This window comes from Phaethon aethereus (assembly GCF_964289735.1).
Source record: "Phaethon aethereus genome assembly, chromosome: Z".
In the NCBI taxonomy this organism is placed as follows: domain Eukaryota; kingdom Metazoa; phylum Chordata; class Aves; order Phaethontiformes; family Phaethontidae; genus Phaethon; species Phaethon aethereus.
Window position 1 is genome coordinate 11,034,882 of NC_138577.1, and position 19,801 is coordinate 11,054,682.

The window sequence follows — 19,801 nt, forward strand, 5'->3', positions numbered from 1 at the left end:
ATGTCACCTCACCCTCTGCATCCTCTTCACGTGCCACTTCCCCCTTGCGTTCAGCCTTCTTGGCTTTGTAGCTAATGTGTGGCAGCTCATGCGATAACCTTGGTTCTCCCTTTCTCCCCCTCCTTGGCTGCAGTGATAGCAGATACCTCTTTTCTCACACGTCATAATACATACAGAGAAAAAATGGTGAGCAAACCTCCCCCGGGTTCCTTTCATCTATAAATCCCCCATACAATGCCTCCGTGTGCCAGGCTGCTATGGGGAATGAGAGCTGATGGGAACTGCTTTCTGCTTTGGGTGTGTTTTCTGTTAAAAAAGGTCCCATGTGAAACAGTCTAAAAGGGCTCGGTAAATGATTAATCGGTTCTTGCGGAGTCTGGCAAGGCAATAGTTTATGACCATGACTTATAGCTACCTATGGCGCTTCCTGCTAGAACGTGTTGTATGCTCTCCCTACGAGCCCCTGATAGCGACTCCTAACTATTTGATAACCTGTTACAAAAGGAATCTTAATATAGAAAATTATCCCTTTATTTAAAGACAGGACTGCTTCCTGCTAGGTTGTTTGACAAGTGATGCTCTCCCTGAACCAGCAGGCAGCTAAACACACTGGAAAACCAAAAGTCTGAGGATTCAGAGGTTGCAGTGATGGGACGTGAAGCAAGGCCTGACAAACTTCTGCCACATGTGCCAAGAAATCAGGAGAGCTGCTGGGGATAGATTTTCTCTGGAGAAAGGAGGCTCTGAGGGTAGGCACACAAAGGCGTTTTAGGCACGTAGCTGCCCTTCGAGCTGGCTGACTTGCGTTTCATCACTTGAAACCCTTGCTTAGCTCGTGTTTAACTCTAAGAGAGTCTAAAGTCCCAGCTCATTTTCTTGTCATGGTGCTGGGTATGTAAATGTTTAATCTGTGCATGCTAAGGGCTGCTTAGGTCTTTGGGGTGAGGAATCCTGTCTCCTTTCAGAGGAAGGCCTGGGGGACCAACAGGGGTCAGACCCATAGGAGATTAGCATCTGATAAAGCAGCCCGAATATAACACAACAGTGCCTGCACCCTGGGGCATCTGGCTTTTGGGACACTACGGGAGTATTTGGCCCATCCATGCGTGGAAGCGGCTGTACTTTATGTGAGTTAATTAAGTACTCACCAGAGCAGAGAGGCTTTGTGAGGTTAAAAATTCATGCAGAAGGGATGCTGTGACGCCATAACCTCATGGACCGAGCAAGGAAAAGGCTGGATCTGGGCTCTGGGTCATCTATGTGGACCCCTTGGCAGGACTTCTCATCACCCTGGGCATCGCTCAGGCAGCTGGCTAGGCCAGTGGGTGTTTAATGCTTTCATGAGATATAAGCCTTGAAGGGCAGGAGTTAGCAGCTTCAGAGACTCCCTTATCCTGGTGGGATCTATCCTGGGAATCCCAGTTTCACCCTGCTCTGCATCCAGACATGCCAGTGCCTGTTCCCACTGACCACCCACATCTCATCTCCATGAGGGGCAGGGCTGGGGTACCAACACAGCATCCTGCCACATCACAGGAGGGGGGAAAACCCAAAAGGCCCTGGGGACAGGACAGCTTGGCCCAGGAGCCCTGACTCCCTTGTACACCTTTCTGCCACTGATCTTCTGTCCCTGGGGAAATCAAGGGATTTAAAGCAATTGCCTGGGAGAGAAATCACTGCATAGAAAGCTGGGAAACTTCCCACACACCGTTTATTCTTGTAGGGATTTTGGAGTCTTGGTGTTCCTGTTTTGTTTTTCAGTATATTTAATATTAATAATAATATTAAAAAAAAAAAAAAGCAGAAGTCCTGGAAAACCTATTTCCTTCTCCCTTTCCCTTCCTTGTTTTTTCACCTTGGAAAATGGTGGGGCTCATCTCAAAGGAGAGTCCTGTCTCCAGGCTGGCTGGGAGGGTGAAAGGAGGAATGAAGAAGAGGAGGAAAGCTCTGAGGGCAGCAACTAAGGACTGACCCAGCACATAAAAACATCTTCAAAGCGAGAAGGTTGTTTTGCAAAAACAGCGGGGTTTCACTGGGAAGCACCCGAGCTGGAGCCGCAGAGCCGTGTCAGGAGCCAGGCCAGCCATGTGGAGGCTGCCAAGTCTGAGCACTTTGGGGCTGGCAGAGTGCCCTGAGCACGCCTGTAACCCAACCTGCTCCCCAAAACTATCCCTTTCCCAAATCACCATTTCTCTGGGGCAGCAGCGACCGTCCTTCTCTCACTCTTGACCCTGGCCAGGGCTTGCCCAGGAACACTTTTATCCACTCCAGCTCTTTTTCTTGGCAAAGCCTCACTCACCCGAGAACGCACTACAAAAACTAACCAAGTGGCTCATTCGGGTGGTTGGGAGGCTGTTGCAATCAATCCCAAACATGGTGACCTGTGGTATTTTTAATGGCTCCCTGTGAGGCTTGTCATCTCTGTATACTTAGATACTGACGTCATGGCGGCGCGGGTAAATACGCCCGGCATGTATCGCTGGGCACGGCTCAGATGATCAAGCTGGCTCTTTTTCCTCCTCTCTATAGGGGCTGCTCCTGCAAATTTTCATCCTGTCAGATCACACAGGCCCCAGGATGCGGCCAGGGAAGCCAGGGGCCTGGTTGCACACAGTGCGTTGCCTCGAGCCATCCGCCTCAGCTTCCCCCGCCTGACGTTTCTGTGGGCAGTGGATGCTCCTTCAGATGCTGCAAGCCGCACTGCACGGGCTGCTTGGAGATGCTTGATGCATCCGGGACAGGCAGCGGGGTAGGCAGCTGAAGGGCTCTGCCCAGCCACCCCAGAGCAGCACAGTGCTGGCCACGTGTGTGTGTCCCCACGTCCCCACATCCCCATGCAGCTCGGGGAAGGGCCGAAGTGCAGGGAGATAAAGCATCATGCGCAGGCTGCATCCCCCGAGGGTGGTGGGGAACGGCGGGCAGAGGCTTTCTTCAACGCAGCATTTCTCTGCCTGCATTTGATGCAGAGAAGTTGCAGAACTTCAGGGAAATCCAGCAGGGCATACAACTGATGTAAAAACAGATCAGGTACCAGCCCCTTTCCTGGCCCCATTCTCCTCCAGGCTCTGGCTTGACTTTCATCCCTTTGCCCTTGCTCTGCAGGACGCAGCGAGGCTACAGCCAAGAGAGGGTCACAGGAATCCTGGCACAGCCTTGCTCCGAAAAAGCTCAACCCAGCTGCCAGGGAACAGGCTGCTGCCGCACAGAGCAAAGGAAGCCAGAGCCCCAGGGACAGGGAGGCTGCTGGGGTGCAAACTGAAGGAGAGGAGTTACGGCCTTTAGCAAGTCTTCATTGGGATTTCTGTGTTTATAACTCTCTGTTTCATGAAATAGCACTGAAGGTGTGAGTGGCCAGGCTTTGGAAAGGAGCCTGTGAACATCTTCATGCAACATCTTGGATTTTGTGTCCACTAGTTGGAGAAAAAAAAAATCAACAGCAAAGTTTCTAACCAGGAGTTGATGCTGCAAAGGAGTCATGGAGAGTTTGATTACCCACCGTGTGGGAAAAAATGGAAACTCTCAAAAGGGGGATGCCAAGGAAACCTATTTGCCTGAAAACGTCATGATGGTGAAGCAGAAACCCTCCAAGGAGCTGAGGCCCATGCTAGGGGCCATCTTGCTGGGCCTCATCCTGTTCATTGCTGCAGTGGTCGCCTGGTGCTACTACACCGTGTCCCTGCGGAAGGTGGAGCAGCTCAAGACGGAGCTGATGGACCTGCGGGCAGACGGCTTCATCATCAGGAACCAGCACGGGGAGGTGGTCTTCCACCTGGCCTTCCGCTCGGGCAGCCTCGACCTGGAGTCGTGCTCCAAGGAGGGCGAGATTTTGAGCTGCACGCGGTCGGGCGGGGGGCCGCTCAACTTCTTCATCCAGACGGTGAAGCCCAAGGACACGGTGATGTGCTACCGCGTGCGCTGGGAGGAGCTGGCAGCGGGCCCAGCGGTGGAGCACACCATGTTCTGGGAGGACGCCCACTGGTATGGGGGCTCGGAGATGAGCACCCAGCACTGGCCCATCCGCCTGGCTGGCTACCAGGAACCCATGCCCTACGTGACGAGCGACGTCTACTCCTTCCGCGACAGCTTCGGCGGCATCCTCGAGCGCTACTGGCTCTCCTCCAAGGCGGCAGCCATCAAGATCAACGACTCTGTGCCCTTCCACCTGGGCTTCAACGCCACCGAGCACGCCCTCTTCTTCCAGGCCCGCTACAAGGACTCGCCCTACAAGCCCCCACCGGGGCAGCAGCCCTTCCCCGAGCTCAGCTACCGGGTCTGCGTGGGCTCCGACATCACCTCCATCCACAAGTACATGGTGCGCAGGTACTTCAACAAGCCCTCCAAGACCCCCGCTGAGAATGCGTTCCAATATCCCATTTGGTCCACCTGGGCCCTCTACAAAAAAGATATCAACCAGGATAAAGTTCTTCATTTTGCAAGAAACATTAAGAAGTACCGTTTTAACTGCAGCCACATTGAAATCGATGACATGTACACGCAAGCCTATGGGGACTTTGACTTTGACCCCATCAAGTTCCCCAACGTAACAGAGATGTTTGCAAAACTGAGAGAAGATGGGTTTAAGGTCACCCTGTGGATTCATCCCTTTATACACATAGATTCCTCCAATTTTGGGGTGGGAATCGAGCGTCAGCTTTTCATCAAGGAGCCATCGGGGCGGTTGCCGGCCATGGTGGAGTGGTGGAACGGCATTGGGGCCATCCTGGACTTCACCAACCCAGCAGCCCGGGACTGGTTCCAGAGCCACCTGCGTCAGCTTCGACACAAATATGGCATCTCGTCCTTCAAGTTTGACGCAGGTGAGACTAGCTACCTGCCCAAGCAATTCAGCACCTTCCGCCCACTCTCAGACCCCAGCATCTGGTCACGGCGCTACACAGAGATGGCCATCCCCTTCTACGAGCTGGCCGAGGTGCGGGTGGGCTACCAGTCGCAGAACATCTCCTGCTTCTTCCGTATCATTGACCGTGACTCCGTCTGGGGCTATGAGCTCGGCCTCAAGTCCCTCATCCCCACAGTGCTCACCATCAGCATGCTGGGGTACCCATTTGTACTGCCAGATATGATTGGAGGAAATTTCCTCCCTAACAAGACAGATGGGGCAGTGGAGATCCCTGACCGGGAGCTGTACGTGCGGTGGCTGGAGCTGTCAGCCTTCATGCCCTCCATGCAGTTCTCCATCCCACCGTGGCTCTACGACAAGGAGGTGGTGGAGATTGCACAGAAGTTCACAGAGCTCCACGAGTCGCTGGTGGCCCCGCTGCTGCTGGAGCTGGCTGGGGAGGTCACTGACACAGGCGACCCCATCATCCGACCCATCTGGTGGATCTCGCCCCGCGATGAGGCTGCTCACAGGATCGACTCCCAGTTCCTCATTGGAGACACCCTCATGGTGGCACCCGTCCTGGAGATGGGCAAGCAGGAGCGTGATGTCTACCTGCCGGCAGGCAAGTGGCGCAGCTACAAGGGGGAGTTGTTTGAGAAGACGCCGGTGCTGCTCACGAACTATCCTGTTGACCTGGACGAAGTTGCCTATTTCCTCTGGGTTTCCTAACAGGCTTCTCCGTCAGTTGTGCAATGATCTCAGGGATTAATGAACCAATTACTTTAATGACCTGGGAATCTTAATAGGTTTTGAAGCAGAAATACTTCAGTTTGATATTTGAAGAATACACAGTGACCTCTGTTTTTTGTGGCAAGTGCTGTAGAATAACTTACTTATTAAAATATACTGGATGGCTGCCTTTTTTATTGCAGTATGACAAATACAATGTCTGCTCATAATCTTTTCCCAGTAAGAAATGCCATGCACGCCTCTGGTTTATAAACGAAATTACATGCACTCCTTTGTTACCCAGCTTTACAGTTGATCCCTTGAGATATTTATAATTTCATTTATTTAGTGAAGGAGGCAGTTGCAGCAGAGTACTTTTTTTAGAAAAAGAAGTCTGTGATTATCCACTCGCATGGCTGAGTGGAGACCTGATGGGCAAACTCAAGAGCAAGAAGGAAATGCAGAGGCAGTGGAAGCAGGGAGAGGTACCCTGGGAAAAGTACAGGGACGCTGCCCAGTTGTGTAGGGATGGGGTCAGGAGGGCCAAGGCGTGGCTGGAGCTGAACTTGGCAAGGGATGCAAAGAATAATAATAAGGGCTTCTACAGGTACGTCAGCCAGAAAAGGAAGGTCAAAGAAAGTGTATCGCCTGGATGAGCAAGACTGGCAAAATGGCAACAATGGATGAGGAGAAGGCTGAGGTACTCAACGACTTCTTTGCCTCAGTCTTCACTGGCTGAACTGTCTCTTTCCACACCTCTCGAGGGGATGGCCTCCAAGTCAGGGACTGGAGGGGCAAAGTCCCTCCCACTGTAAGAGAAGATCAGGTTTGAGACCACCTGAGGAACCTGAACATGTACAAGTCTATGGGACCTGATGAGATGCATCCCAGAGTCCTAAGGGAATTGGCTGATGTAGTTGCCAAGCCACTCTTCATGATATCTGAAAAGTCCTGGCAGTCAGGGGAAGTCCCTGGAGACTGGAAAAAGGGTAACATTGCACCCATTTTTACAAAAGGTAACAAGGAGGACCCTGGGAACTACCAACCCATCAGCCTTACCTCTGTGCCTGAGAAGATCATGGAGCAGATCCTCCTAGAAGCTATGCTAAGGAACATGTAGGACAGGGAGGTGATTCGAGACTGCCAGCATGGCTTCACCAAGGATGAGTCCTGCCTGACCAATCTACTGGCCCTCTCTGATGGAGTACCACATCAGTGGACAAGGGAAGAGCTACGGATGTCATCTCTCTGGACTTCTGTAAGGCCTTTGACATGGTCCCCCACAACATGCTTCTCTCTAAATTGGAGAGAGATGGATTTGATGGGTGGACTGTTGGGTGGATGAGGAATTGGTTGGATGGTCACATCCAGAGGGTAGTGGTCAATGGCTCAATGTCCTGACAGACATCAGTGATGAGCGGTGTCGCTCAGGCATCCATATTGGGACCAGTACTCTTTAATATCTTCATCAATGACATAGCAGCATTGAGTGCACCCTCAGCAAGTTTGCAGATGACATCAAGCTTAGTGGTGCAGTTGACATGCCTGAGGGATGGGATGGCATCCAGAGGGAGCTGGACAAGCTCCAGGAATGGGCCTGTGTGAACCTCAGGGGGTTCAACAAGGCCAAGTGTAGGGTCCTGCCCCTGGGTCAGGGCAACCCCCGGTATCAATCCAGGCTGGGGGATGAAGGGATTAAGAGCAGCCCTGCTGAGAAGGACTTGGGGTACTGGTGGATGAAAAGCTGGACATGAGCCAGCAATGGGTGCTCACAGCCCAGAAGGCCAAGTGTGTCCTGGGCTGCATCCAAAGCAGCGTGGCCAGGAGGTCAACGGAGGGAACTCTGCCCCTCTACTCCACTCTGGTGAGACCCCACCTGGAGTCCTGCATCCAGTCTGGAGCCCTCAGCACAGTACAGACATGGGCCTGTTGGAGTGGGTCCAAAGGAGGCCACAACAATGATCAGAGGGATGGAACCCCTCTGCTGTGAGGACAGGCTGAGAGAGTTGTAGTTGTTCAGCCTGGAGAAGAGAAAGCTTCAGGGAGACCTTATTGCAGCCTTTCAGTAGTTGAAGGGGGCTTCTAAGAAAGATGGGGACTGAGTTTTTAGTAGGACCTTTTGCGATAGGACAAGGGGTAATGGTTTTAAACTAAAGGAGGTAAGATTCAGACTAGATATAAGGAAGAAATGTTTCACAATGAGGGTGGTGAAATGCTGGCACAGGTTACCCAGTGAGGTGGTAGCTGCCCCATCCCTGGAAACCTTCAAGGTCAGGTTGGATGAGGCTCTGAGAAACCTGATCTGGTTGAAGGTGTCCCTGCTCATTGCAGGGGGGTTGGACTCAACCACCTTTAAAGGTCACTTCCAACCCAAACTGTTCTGTGATTCTATGATTATCCTGAAGAGGAGGGCATGCAATTTTCAGTCTGCTCATCAGATAGATGCTGATACAGGAGTAAGGGGAGTTTGCATTTCCCATGGCCTGAGCTATCTGAGCAAGGAGAAAGAAGCTATAGCACTTGCTAATGCTGTTGCAACTGTTTTTCCCCTTTTATTGGAAGAAATTAAGAACCATGTCTGTGGTGTGGATTTAGCCAAGCCTGTAAGCATGTGATGTAATCTCATGGCAATGAAGATTAAAACCTAGCACCAAGTCATGCATGGGTTAGGACCTAATAAGATCCATGTCCGGTTTGGGACCACATTTAGAGCCAAAGGGTGCAATCCATCAAGTCCCAGTAGAGGACTTGGCCATCATTTTCCTGAGAGGGTTCAGACAATGAACAAGCCAGCCCAAGTGCCCTCCTGCTTCAGTTTCCCCATGGAGAATGTTTTTCTGTGCCACCAGCTGTGTTGATGGAGATCCCTGTCCATGAACCAGCATTCTTCTGCCCATGGAGGTGGCTGCCATGGAGGTGAAGGTGTCTCAGCAGCACCTGCGGGCTTGGGGTGGGCAGGCTGGCTGTGAAATGCTCTCCACTTTTAGTCCAACCTTCCCTGTTTTTAGGCAAAGAGAAGTTTAAAGGTGACATAACTGAGCAGTTTAGGAGAATCTTGTGGACTCCGGGCTGCAATGCGCCTTCCCAAAGCAAGAGACTCATTCTTTTGCTGACCCAAGCATGCTGCTAGTAGGCTGCTGGGAGGTAAAGTTGTGTGTGGTCCCAAGGCAGGAGAAAGCTCCTTTCTTTAGGGGTTTGCCCCAGAGCTGGTCCATATAAAAAGTAAACAGGGGCTGGAGAGCATCACACTCACTCCAGAGCTGGCTTTGTGCTCAGATGAAGCAGCCTCAAAGCCGATTCAGACTCTCCTTGCCCATCAGTGTGTCCGTTGTGCCACAAGGACCCTGCATGGTCACAGTGGCACAAAAGCAGTGCCAAGTGGGATGAGCCAGAACGTCTTCTAGATGCCACTGAAAGCAGCTTGAGCTGCAGCAACGCTACCACTGGTGTGGTGATGGGGAGGGAAAATCCCACTTTAATCCAGGGGTGTGAGAGAGAAACCAATGCTCAGTCTGGCAGTGGTGTTTTCAGGGTTAACAGGCCATCTCTGCGTCCTTACCATGGGCTTTCTCCTACTCCAGGATACTGGTTTCCACTGATGTATGTCCCCCAAGGATGAGAAAGCATTTGTGAATGCTTTCTCTCTCCGTTGCTGCTTTGAAGCTCTAAAGGGTCCCCGTCAGCCAGGCTTGAGGCAACTGGAGGGTCCCAGGGGGGCCCAGCAAAATTCCTCTGGCTGTTGTCACAGCAGGAAAAAAACTTTCTGAAAAGCTGATGCCCACGGTGCTGAGGGGAGGTGGGAGAGCTGGGCTCCAGCCCCCTCATACCACATCTCTGCCCCGTGCTCCACGTGCAGATGCATGGCTCTGCTGCCTGCCTGCATTGCAGGCTGGGGAAAAAAAAAAAAGAGCATTACCGAGACTTTCGGCAAACTCTGGGGATGATACGAGCTGCCTGGTCCCATTTGGCTGCAAAAATCTTTCCCCCAGATCCCCATCCCTTTCTGTTCTTTCCCCCAGTGCCTTTCCTTGCTCCACGGGGAGCCACAGGGGACTGGTGCCGGAGGCATCCGGCGAGCAGGTGGCACTGCGGCCACCTCTCCTTGCCCTCCTGCCACGCCGGGGCCATGCGATGCCAGAGGGACCTCTTGTTTGCCTTGCTAAGCTTCAGTCTGGCTGGTTTTCTGTGCTCCCAGTGCCAAGCAAGAGCTGTTTGCTGGAGGTGCTGGCGATGTGGGACTCTCTCCCAGCCCATCACTCACCCCAGGCTGCCTGTTGTTTGGGTTTTGCGGGGGAGGGTGTTTATTGCTGTTAATCTTTCATCATCGCCAAGTTAAAACCAGACCCACTGGCAAAAAAAAAAATAATAAAAAAAAAAATCTGCTTTTCTCTACTTAGCCTCTGGGATTTTGCATCAGCGCAGACTATCTTTATAGCTCTCCTGGTGTGAGGGACCTACAGGCTGGCAGCTCCCATGCGGCTCGGGGTGAGCAGTGATTAAGGAGGTTGTTTTTTTTCCTGAGGCTGCCAGCCTGGCCACGTGCCCAAAGGGACTCTACTGCTGTTAGCTTCTCCTTTCACCACAGTCTTCCCCAAAACTTGGTGTTTTTTTCTTACTTTGAAAGCTGTGATTTTGGGCAGGGATGGACACACTCCTGGCCAGGATCGCATGGGTCTGCAGCCCTGCAGCTATGACCCACAGGCACCTCCCCTCCAGTTTGCAATGAATTGGGCTTTTGCCATAGCCCCACTGGGGTCTGGACTTTGCCGTTAACACTCCTCCCTGTGCCGTACACAGCTGTGGAGGTGGTTTCAAGCACTGCCACTTAGCTGGGACCCAGCACAGAACAGACCCTGTGCTTGGCCTCACGCACCCTTCCCTGCACACAGTGCCAGTTTTTGGGAGGATGCAAACCAAAACCAAGCCCACCGATTCCCGGGAGGACTCCTGCATTCCTGAGGATTTGCTGCAAGGCTGGAAGTGCTGCAAGCTGACAACCTGCCCCCAGGACTCCAGCCAGCACCAGCTTCACCCCTGCATGGGAGCGTCAGCCCAGTGTATGGCTGCTGCTCACGCCTAAGGGAGAAGGCAAAGGAAAAGCATCGGGAAAATGTCTTTTACTGCAAAAGGAGCAAATTGAAGTCACTCTCATTCCTCAAGCAAAGCCACATGTGCTGGCCAGTGCTAGTGATGCCTGGGTGGCAGAAGGCAGGCTGTGGTTTGTACAGTTGCAATGGAAAGGGCAGGAAAAACACTGTGTGGGGCAAAGGGGGTGGCTGTGGGGCAAGGCATGCTCCTAAACAAGTTTCACATGCTCCATTTCTGGCACTCCCATGGGCACGAACATCTACTCCATTCCCATCCCGGCCGTCAGTGCCATCTGGAAAGGGGGACATTGGTGGCAGTGGGGACAGTCAGGGCCTAGATGGACCTTTTTGAGTGTCCGAGGGAAGCCAAGAGCAGGCTCCTCTTCTTCAGCACCTGCAAACAGTCCTGAAGCACGTGTCCTCTGAGAGCAGCGTGGACCAGCAAACCCCCCAGAGTCAGTGCCGATGGGCCCTTTTCGGGTGGATGTCAGCAGAAATAGGGATGTGACAGTCTGGTCCCCACCCACGTGGACAGATGCAACATCAGGGTTCACCTGGATATGGTCTTCTCCAGGCCAGCCCTAAGGCACAGCTATTCCCTTTGCTGTCAGGACCCAAGAGAGGGTGATCCATGATCCCCTGGGTCATCTCCATATGCCCATCTCCTGCCACCACTGCAAACGGAACAGCGGAGTGGCTGCCATCTCCTACCTTTAAAACATGTATCAAAGCTGCAGGCTGCAAGCTTTAAATAAACCAACAATTTCAACTCTCAGTGAAGACTCAGGGAAATCTAGGTGAAAAAAGGCCCAAATCTGCCTGAACCACTAGCCCCATGTACTTGGTACAGACGGACATAGTTAAACTTCATTTTGTTTTCCAAAATTTTATATCAATCAAGGTGATTCATGTTACAGTTGTGTCTTTATAACAATTAAGAATTAGAAAAGTGGTTAAAAACAAACCCACCAGCATTACAGTCCGACGTAGGACGGCATGTGCAAACACAAGAATCCAGAAAACCCGGTACATGACAGTGCAAACTTCAAAATTCAATCACATGGGCATCACGCTGACCTGCTGCTCAGCCACGGTCTGCTGTGGGCTGGGGTGGAAAAGGCTGAATCCAGCTCCCAAGCCTGTTCTGTGCCTTTTCCTTGGCTAAGTCAAACTAAAATCTGCTTTGGCCAGTGACATATGGTGTAAATCAGAGAAATCTCCCTGGTAGCAGGCCCCAAGGCGTCTGTGCGCAGAGTGCTTGTGGTCTCCAAGGTCCTCGAGTCCTGCAGTGCTACAGCACAGTGTTAGAAGCCATATTTTTGGTAAAAAGTTGGATGGAAAGAGCACATAAAATCTAGGGCCTGCAAGATAGCTTGAGGCAGCACTGCTGAGCCTGTCCCCAACATGAGGTGAAGATCTGGGCCATGGACACACAGAGAGCCACCCATATGGACCTGCTCTTCAGCATCATCCCTTATGTCCTCCCAACAGCTTTACCGTTCTCCTAAGTAGAGCACTGAATAGGCACGGCCACTTATGCCCTAACTAACTACAGCATTTAGAAAAATAAGGGCACTCTATAATCTTACCCATTTATTCATATAGTTAAACAAAAAGAAAATTAAAAATTTCATAATAAAATTATTTCTTGTCAGTGGAGGGAAAGGAAGACAGTGTGTCTAATGGAGAATTTCCTCCATGGCCTTCCTGACAGCGCTTGAAACCACTGCAAGGAGAGTGAAGGCACTCATCTGGCTGCTCCCATCATTTTAGTAATAAAGGGATACTAACAGGAATGCTGTGTTTCTCTTCACGTAGCCTCAACTCTTACTAGTGAGGGATGCAGTGAGTGGCACAGCAGAGACAAGGGAGGAGAAGACACACAACATCTCCTGGTCATGCCGGGATCCTTCCCAGGAAGTTCTGTGCCAAGGATCCCACCTCTTCACTGGCAGCTGAGCTGTGCAGCAGCATCTCCTCCACCCAATGGTTCCCATGACAAGGGAGGACAAGTATTTCACCAGCAAAAGTAGAAAGGGAAGAGATGGAGCCCTTCAAAGCATAGAGAGCTGTTATGCATTTCTGGGGCTGGAGAAGCCCTCTCTCTGCAACCTGTCCTCCTTGCAAGGCTGTGGTCAGGCTCATCTCCAGGAGCTCCTCACCTTTACCTCCACCCTCCAGTCCAAGGGCCAAATCCTGACAGTGCCCTGATGACTGACGCTGGGGCTCCAGGATTAAATCCTTGCCAGAGGGTGTCTGTAACTTGTAACATAACCACTGTTTGCACTGCTGGCAGGGAACAAACCTGAGTCCTTCATAGTTAAAAGCCACAAGAAACAGGCTCCTGGACCCCATCACAACCCCCAGGTTTAGTGCACAACTCCTTTTCTGCCTCCTGCAAAGCCCAGTGGCAAGAGATGGACTTTGAGAAAGATCCTCACTGGTACCCAACCCTACCTAAAACACAGCACCATCTTCCCACCTGGAAAACTCGTGCCAGACCCATGCTCACCCTATGAGAAACCCCACAGATGCTGAGCCCTCCTTGGCTGGCCATAGCCTGAGCAGGGTGCCCCAAGCCTTCCCTGCCAACATTCAATTCTGCAGAGGTCCACTAAAATTTAGGGCCTGAAACAGACTCCCAACCAGGGCACAACCAGGAATGTCCTGCCATGGGGAGGAAGGCTGCCAGACATCAATCCTGTTTGCTCTCTCTCAGAGCAGAGATTGCTCAGCGCTCTCTGTAAATGCATCTTCCCATGCACAACCAAATGGGAAAGCTGGGAAAGAGGCAGCTCTGCAGTTCCATCCTGGCTGCTGGGGACTTGGTGTGCAGGACATCACCCTGTGTCCCCTCCAGAAGCCTCTGACAGCAACCCCACCACCAGCACCACCAACGCTGCCTAAGGAGGGCCCCTAATTCTCCTGGAGAGAGAGAGGAAGGCTGCTTCAGAAAAAACATCAACAAAATCATCACCTCTTAACTGTGACCCGAGACGGAGATGGGTATTAGCTTAATTTCATGGTAGATGAGAACATTTCCATGGGCGCAGTGAAAACACCCGCTGGCATAGACACACCAAGCCGGCTAGCAGCAAACGTCACCATCAGTCCAAGACACGTGCTGCTTTCGGGAACCGGCTGTTCCCAGGGAAGCACCACACATACTTCTTGAGAATGGCGTTGCTCCAGGCAGTCTTGCTGCCAGCAATAAACCTGAAAGCTCATCTGTCCTTAAAAACTAAACAGGATGATATCAGCAGGATAACCATGTAACGAAGTGGGGCCATAAATACTTTAAAAAGACTAATGGGGCGTGCTGGTATGGACGGCACTGCTCTAGGAAAGGCAATGTTGACACCCAAGGCAAAACACACAGGCAAGTGCCTTGCAGTGGGTCTTAAATGGGCAAGGAGGTGGGATGCAGCTGCCCCAGCAAGTGATACGCAGCCCATGCAGTTAAAATACCTGGACATCACTCAAGTAACCTGGCCCACCTGGTACTGGGGAAAGCAGGAGCATGGGGCAACTGTTAGTCCAGAGCCACACTAGACCAAAGGGGGAAAAAAAAGTATGTGTATATACATGTATCTCTGGTTTGTTTTCTGCTCTTAAAAAGTCATTTAAAATAAATTTGCCATATTAAAAAACTTAAGGCAGGCTGTGCTGTAGCAACCCTCCCATGTCACACATCCCCACACCCAGTGCTGGGTGCTCCCACAAGACCAGAAATGCTCCCACTGGCACTAGCCAACCTCCACCTCTTGAAATCCTTGGGAACGGAAAAGGTATTGGGTTTACTATGTGTCTGCAGACAGATTGACAACTCCTTCCTGACCTATACAGAGAAAATTCTGCCTACCATAACCCAACCAGAGTTTCCCACCTGCTCCAGATCAAAAAAAAAAAAAAGATCACTACGCCTGCAAATAAAAAAAAAATTACCCCAAGAACAGTGAAGTCTACTTAATTCCCGTCCTCAACCCCAGTCCCAAAGAAAATGTGCAATTAGAATTACTATTTGTTACAAAGTCCTAGGTAAGGCATGATTAACCCAAGGGTAATGGAGAAGCCTGTTAGGAAACCCAGAGGAAATAGGCAACTTCGTCCAGGTCAACAGGATAGTCCGTGAGCAGCACCGGCGTCTTCTCAAACAACTCCCCCTTGTAGCTGCGCCACTTGCCTGCCGGCAGGTAGACATCACGCTCCTGCTTGCCCATCTCCAGGACGGGTGCCACCATGAGGGTGTCTCCAATGAGGAACTGGGAGTCGATCCTGTGAGCAGCCTCATCGCGGGGCGAGATCCACCAGATGGGTCGGATGATGGGGTCGCCCGTGTCAGTGACCTCCCCAGCCAGCTCCAGCAGCAGCGGGGCCACCAGCGACTCGTGGAGCTCTGTGAACTTCTGTGCAATCTCCACCACCTCCTTGTCGTAGAGCCACGGTGGGATGGAGAACTGCATGGAGGGCATGAAGGCTGACAGCTCCAGCCACCGCACGTACAGCTCCCGGTCAGGGATCTCCACTGCCCCATCTGTCTTGTTAGGGAAAAAATTCCCCCCAATCATGTCAGCGGATATGAAGGGGTACCCCAGCATGCTGATGGTGAGCACTGTGGGGATGAGGGACTTGAGGCCGAGCTCATAGCCCCAGACGGAGTCACGGTCAATGATACGGAAGAAGCAGGAGATGTTCTGCGACTGGTAGCCCACCCGCACCTCAGCCAGCTCGTAGAAGGGGATGGCCATCTCTGTGTAGCGCCGTGACCAGATGCTGGGGTCTGAGAGTGGGCGGAAGGTGCTGAATTGCTTGGGCAGGTAGCTGGTCTCGCCTGCATCAAACTTGAAGGACGAGATGCCATATTTGTGTCGAAGCTGCCGCAGGTGGCTCTGGAACCAGTCCCGGGCTGCTGGGTTGGTGAAGTCCAGGATGGCCCCAATGCCGTTCCACCACTCCACCATGGCCGGCAACCGCCCCGATGGCTCCTTGATGAAAAGCTGACGCTCGATTCCCACCCCAAAATTGGAGGAATTGTAGTTTATGAAAGGGTGAGTCCACAGGGTGACCTTAAACCCATCTTCTCTCAGTTTTGCAAACATCTCTGTTACGTTGGGGAACTTGATGGGGTCAAAGTCAAAGTCCCCATAGGCTTGCGTGTACATGTCATCGATTTCAATGTGGCTGCAGTTAAAACGGTACTTCTTGATCTTTTCGGCAAATCGCAAGAGTTTATCCTGGTCAATATTGTTCTTGTAGAGGGCCCAGGTGGACCAAATGGGATATCGGAACGCATTCTCAGCGGGGATCTTGGAGGGCTTGTTGAAGTACCTGCGCACCATGTACTTGTGGATGGAGGTGACGTCGGAGCCCACGCAGACCCGGTAGCTGAGCTCGGGGAAGGGCTGCTGCCCTGGTGGGGGCTTGTAGGGCGAGTCCTTGTAGCGGGCCTGGAAGAAGAGGGCGCGCTCGGTGGCGTTGAAGCCCAGGTGGAAGGGCACAGAGTCGTTGATCTTGATGGCTGCCGCCTTGGAGGAGAGCCAGTAGCGCTCGAGGATGCCGCCGAAGCTGTCGCGGAAGGAGTAGACGTCGCTTGTCACGTAGGGCATGGGTTCCTGGTAGCCAGCCAGGCGGATGGGCCAGTGCTGGGTGCTCATCTCCGAGCCCCCATACCAGTGGGCGTCCTCCCAGAACATGGTGTGCTCCACCGCTGGGCCTGCTGCCAGCTCCTCCCAGCGCACGCGGTAGCACATCACCGTGTCCTTGGGCTTCACCGTCTGGATGAAGAAGTTGAGTGGCCCCCCGCCCGACCGCGTGCAGCTCAAAATCTCGCCCTCCTTGGAGCACGACTCCAGGTCGAGGCTGCCCGAGCGGAAGGCCAGGCGGAAGACAACCTCCCCGTGCTGGTTCCTGATGACGAAGCCGTCTGCCCGCAGGTCCATCAGCTCCGTCTTGAGCCGCTCCGCCTTCCGCAGGGACACGGTGTAGTAGCACCAGGCGACCACTGCAGCAATGAACAGGATGAGGCCCAGCAAGATGGCCCCTAGCATGGGCCTCAGCTCCTTGGAGGGTTTCTGCTTCACTGGTGTGAAGTTCTCTGGCAGGAAGGTGTACATGGCGCTCTGTGTTCCCTAAAGCTTCTTGCAGCGAAGTGGGAATGAAGATTTCTTTGCAGCCTGGGGGCTTGCAGGAGAAGAAAACGAACTGTTAGGAGAGTTCCCACCTCCACCGAGTCGCAGAGCAGCCGTCTCTGAAAAAGAAGAGGATATGAGGATATAAATAGTCTCAGAAGGACCTCTGAATCAAGGGACAGCCTGTCGTCCATTTGCTGTTTCAATTTCAGCAGCTCCCCCCGGCCCCTGCTGCCGTGCTGCGACGTGCCAGGCGCTGCACGCCGAGTACCAGACACCATCTCCGATTACCCGGGGCAGACAACACGTGCGGAGAACAGCCTGAGCCGCATGCAGAGAACAACCCCGAGGCAACAAGGACCTAATCATTGCCATAATTTTTTTTTTTTTTTTTTTTTTTGTGGGAAATACTTTCAGCGAGGCAAGGGCAGAGACTGGGAGGGGGTAGGAGGAGGCTGAGCAGGAGCTAGTTCCACCCACTGACAGTATGTTTAAGGGACAGGGCTAAAAGCCATAAAAGACACCACATAATGAATTCCAAGCAGCCGCTCCTAATTTTAATCAAACCACCTCCCTGGCAGATTTAACGCGTCTCATCCGCGGCACCGTCCCCTCCCCAACCCCAGTGTGCCATGGCTGCTCACAGCTCCTCACCCTTGCAGTGAGGGTGGGTAAATCCTTGCTTCTCCACGGCTCCAGGATGGCCAAAGAGGGCTGGGGTACCCGTGGCCCTTGGCTAGTTTTGGGGGGCACGCACGGGGTGCGTTGCACAGCAAAGCACGGCGGCGGGAGGTACCGCGCCAGCAGCCCTGAGCGGGAGGACAGCGGCTCGCTCCTGCCCTGCACGCAGACCCCTGCGACGGCTCTGGGTGGAAGAAAAGCTAATTTTGTTTGGAGCAAGCAGTGCAGGACCTCCGAAGAGCTCTTCCTCCATCCGGCGTGGCTCCGGGCTGCATTTCGGCTCCAGCCTGCTCCCCACTGCACGGCCCCGGGGAAGCAGGCTGCGCCAAGAGCCTAATGGCTTTTCCTTGGCCGCGGGCTGGCTGCACTCGGCCAAGCACAGCGCCGGGGATCCAGAGGGGAAAAGTGAATTAAGGACACAGGAGAGTGAGACACAAAGCTGGCCGCAGGAGGAGCAGGGGAAGGAGAGGAGCTGCAGAGCCACAGACCAGCTGGCTGGCACCTGCCTCGCACCAGCAAACACGGGCACGCCACCTCCTCCCCAGGCTCTGGGGCTGTAAGCCTGCTGGCTCCAGGCAAACTGGAGGGGAAAAAAACCCTCTTTTTGAGCACAAGCAAAGCTGGTTGCAGCGACTCCCTGTACAGGGGTTGGTTTATTTTTTAAAAAAAAGAAACATACCTCAAATGAAATACTGAACCCTCTCCCTGCCACAGGTGTGACAAGCTGGAGCACATTTTCCTCCGTACCTCAAGCAGATCTTTCTCTCCAGAAAAGGACAAGTAAAGCAGAAAGGGATCCTAAGCATCACCTAAACCCCGCTGCTCCACTATAGGGATGCCCAGGTGTAAACCCAGACTGGCATCTGTGCACAGCCCCAACAAAACATACAGCATTCTATATTAACCTTGAAGCATGTATTGGGCCAGACCTTGCAGCCGGGGAACTTTTTCATTGCCGGCCGGGTCATTTTAACCTTCCCCTGGGAGCTGGTAACTTTCTACGCTGCCAGTTGCTTTAAATGGGATTATGGCAGCATTAGGAAGCGATTAGCCTGAACAGGCGATAGGTTTAGCTAAACGACTTGTCTGGTGGCCAAGTCCCACAGAGCCCTCACCCGCCGGCGGAGAGCTCCGGCACGGGACGGCGGCAGCTCCAACCACCCCGTTGGTGTCAGCCAGAGCCAGATCCTGCCCCCCAGGTGGGGAATGGAGCCCTCACCCACCAGCACATGTGATGCGACTCCAGCTGAGCCCAGAAAAAACTGGGCAAATAAAGACAGGGAGGAGATGGTGGTGGAAAGATGCTGCGTTTGCGATAAACCTTCGCCCCTTCCTTGGCTTTAGGGTGAACCAGAAGCAGTGCAGGATTATATCGGGGATGGGCGGGAGGAAGGTTTGCAGGAAGGTCTCGGACAAAACCAGCACAGCTGAGCGGAGCCACAAGCGGCAGGATGCTTCTAGAAATACAGATGGACATGCTGAGCCCAAAGGAGCTCCCTCCCTCCCAGCACTGGGCATTTTTGGGATGCCGGAGAGGGAGATGCCAATACCTGTCACTGCCAGAAGAATGCCTGTGTCTCGTGTGTGCCTTTTCTGGGGACTGCAAAGTTCAAGGAGGGGGAAATAAAATGCAGCCTCCACTGCGCAAGCCCTGCAAATTATTTGGGAAAACAATTTTTTTAAGTTTTCGTGTTTTTTGAAAAAAAAGAGGAAATAAAGGATGCTTCCTTCCTTCCTCAGCTCTCATTTAGGGTTTTAAGCCCAAGAAATGGCTGATACTGCCGCTGTGGAGACAGACACCTCCTCACTCCATGTAAAATTGACAGCAAGCACCCAGGGCTTTAGGGAGTTTCTAGATTTTCACCTCCCTTTCATGAGGCCAGTTTATTATTTATGAACTACTTCGAAGCTGCTCTATCTTTAGGCTGTTTCTCTCTTTTACCCCCATGGGCTGGAGCTCATGACATACACTAAGGAATCGTCACTGCTGCTGCCAGTAGAGAAATAATGTGATTTTTAAGAAAGGTTTTTTGCAGCCTTTGTGGCCTTTGGACACCAGTCTGCTCTGGAGGGATGTGCAAGCCAGGTGTCCAAGCAGGTGGATTTAATCCTGCTCTGGTCACTTTGGGTCGGCCAGGATCAGACCCCCGTGGCTGCCCTGGGATGATGGACATCGTTGGGTACCACTCCAACGAAGATGCTGAGAAGAGCGCAGGCCAGCACACCAATGGGCCAGAAAGGTCTCCGAAAACAGGATCTCGCCCTGTGCCCATCCAGCTCCTCTATTTTTTTGCCTTGTTAACAAAATGTATGTTCTCCAGTAAGTGATTTGG

General features: G+C 52.6%; 2 protein-coding genes across 2 annotated transcripts; one reads left to right on the top strand and one right to left on the bottom strand.

The window, feature by feature from the left end:
• Window positions 1-3,475: 3,475 nt before the first annotated feature.
• LOC309415571 (myogenesis-regulating glycosidase-like) lies at window positions 3,476-5,572 on the top strand (the record flags this gene model as incomplete). Its single annotated transcript, XM_082013117.1, has 1 exon — window positions 3,476-5,572. The coding sequence occupies one exon, from the start codon at window positions 3,476-3,478 to the stop codon at window positions 5,570-5,572; it is 2,097 nt and encodes a 698-aa protein (XP_081869243.1).
• Window positions 5,573-14,218: 8,646 nt separating this feature from the next.
• Window positions 14,219-16,772, bottom strand: LOC309415862 (myogenesis-regulating glycosidase-like; the record flags this gene model as incomplete). Its single annotated transcript, XM_082013524.1, has 1 exon — window positions 14,219-16,772. One exon carries the CDS (start codon window positions 16,770-16,772, stop codon window positions 14,736-14,738), a length of 2,037 nt encoding a protein of 678 aa, XP_081869650.1. The 3' UTR covers window positions 14,219-14,735.
• Window positions 16,773-19,801: the final 3,029 nt, after the last annotated feature.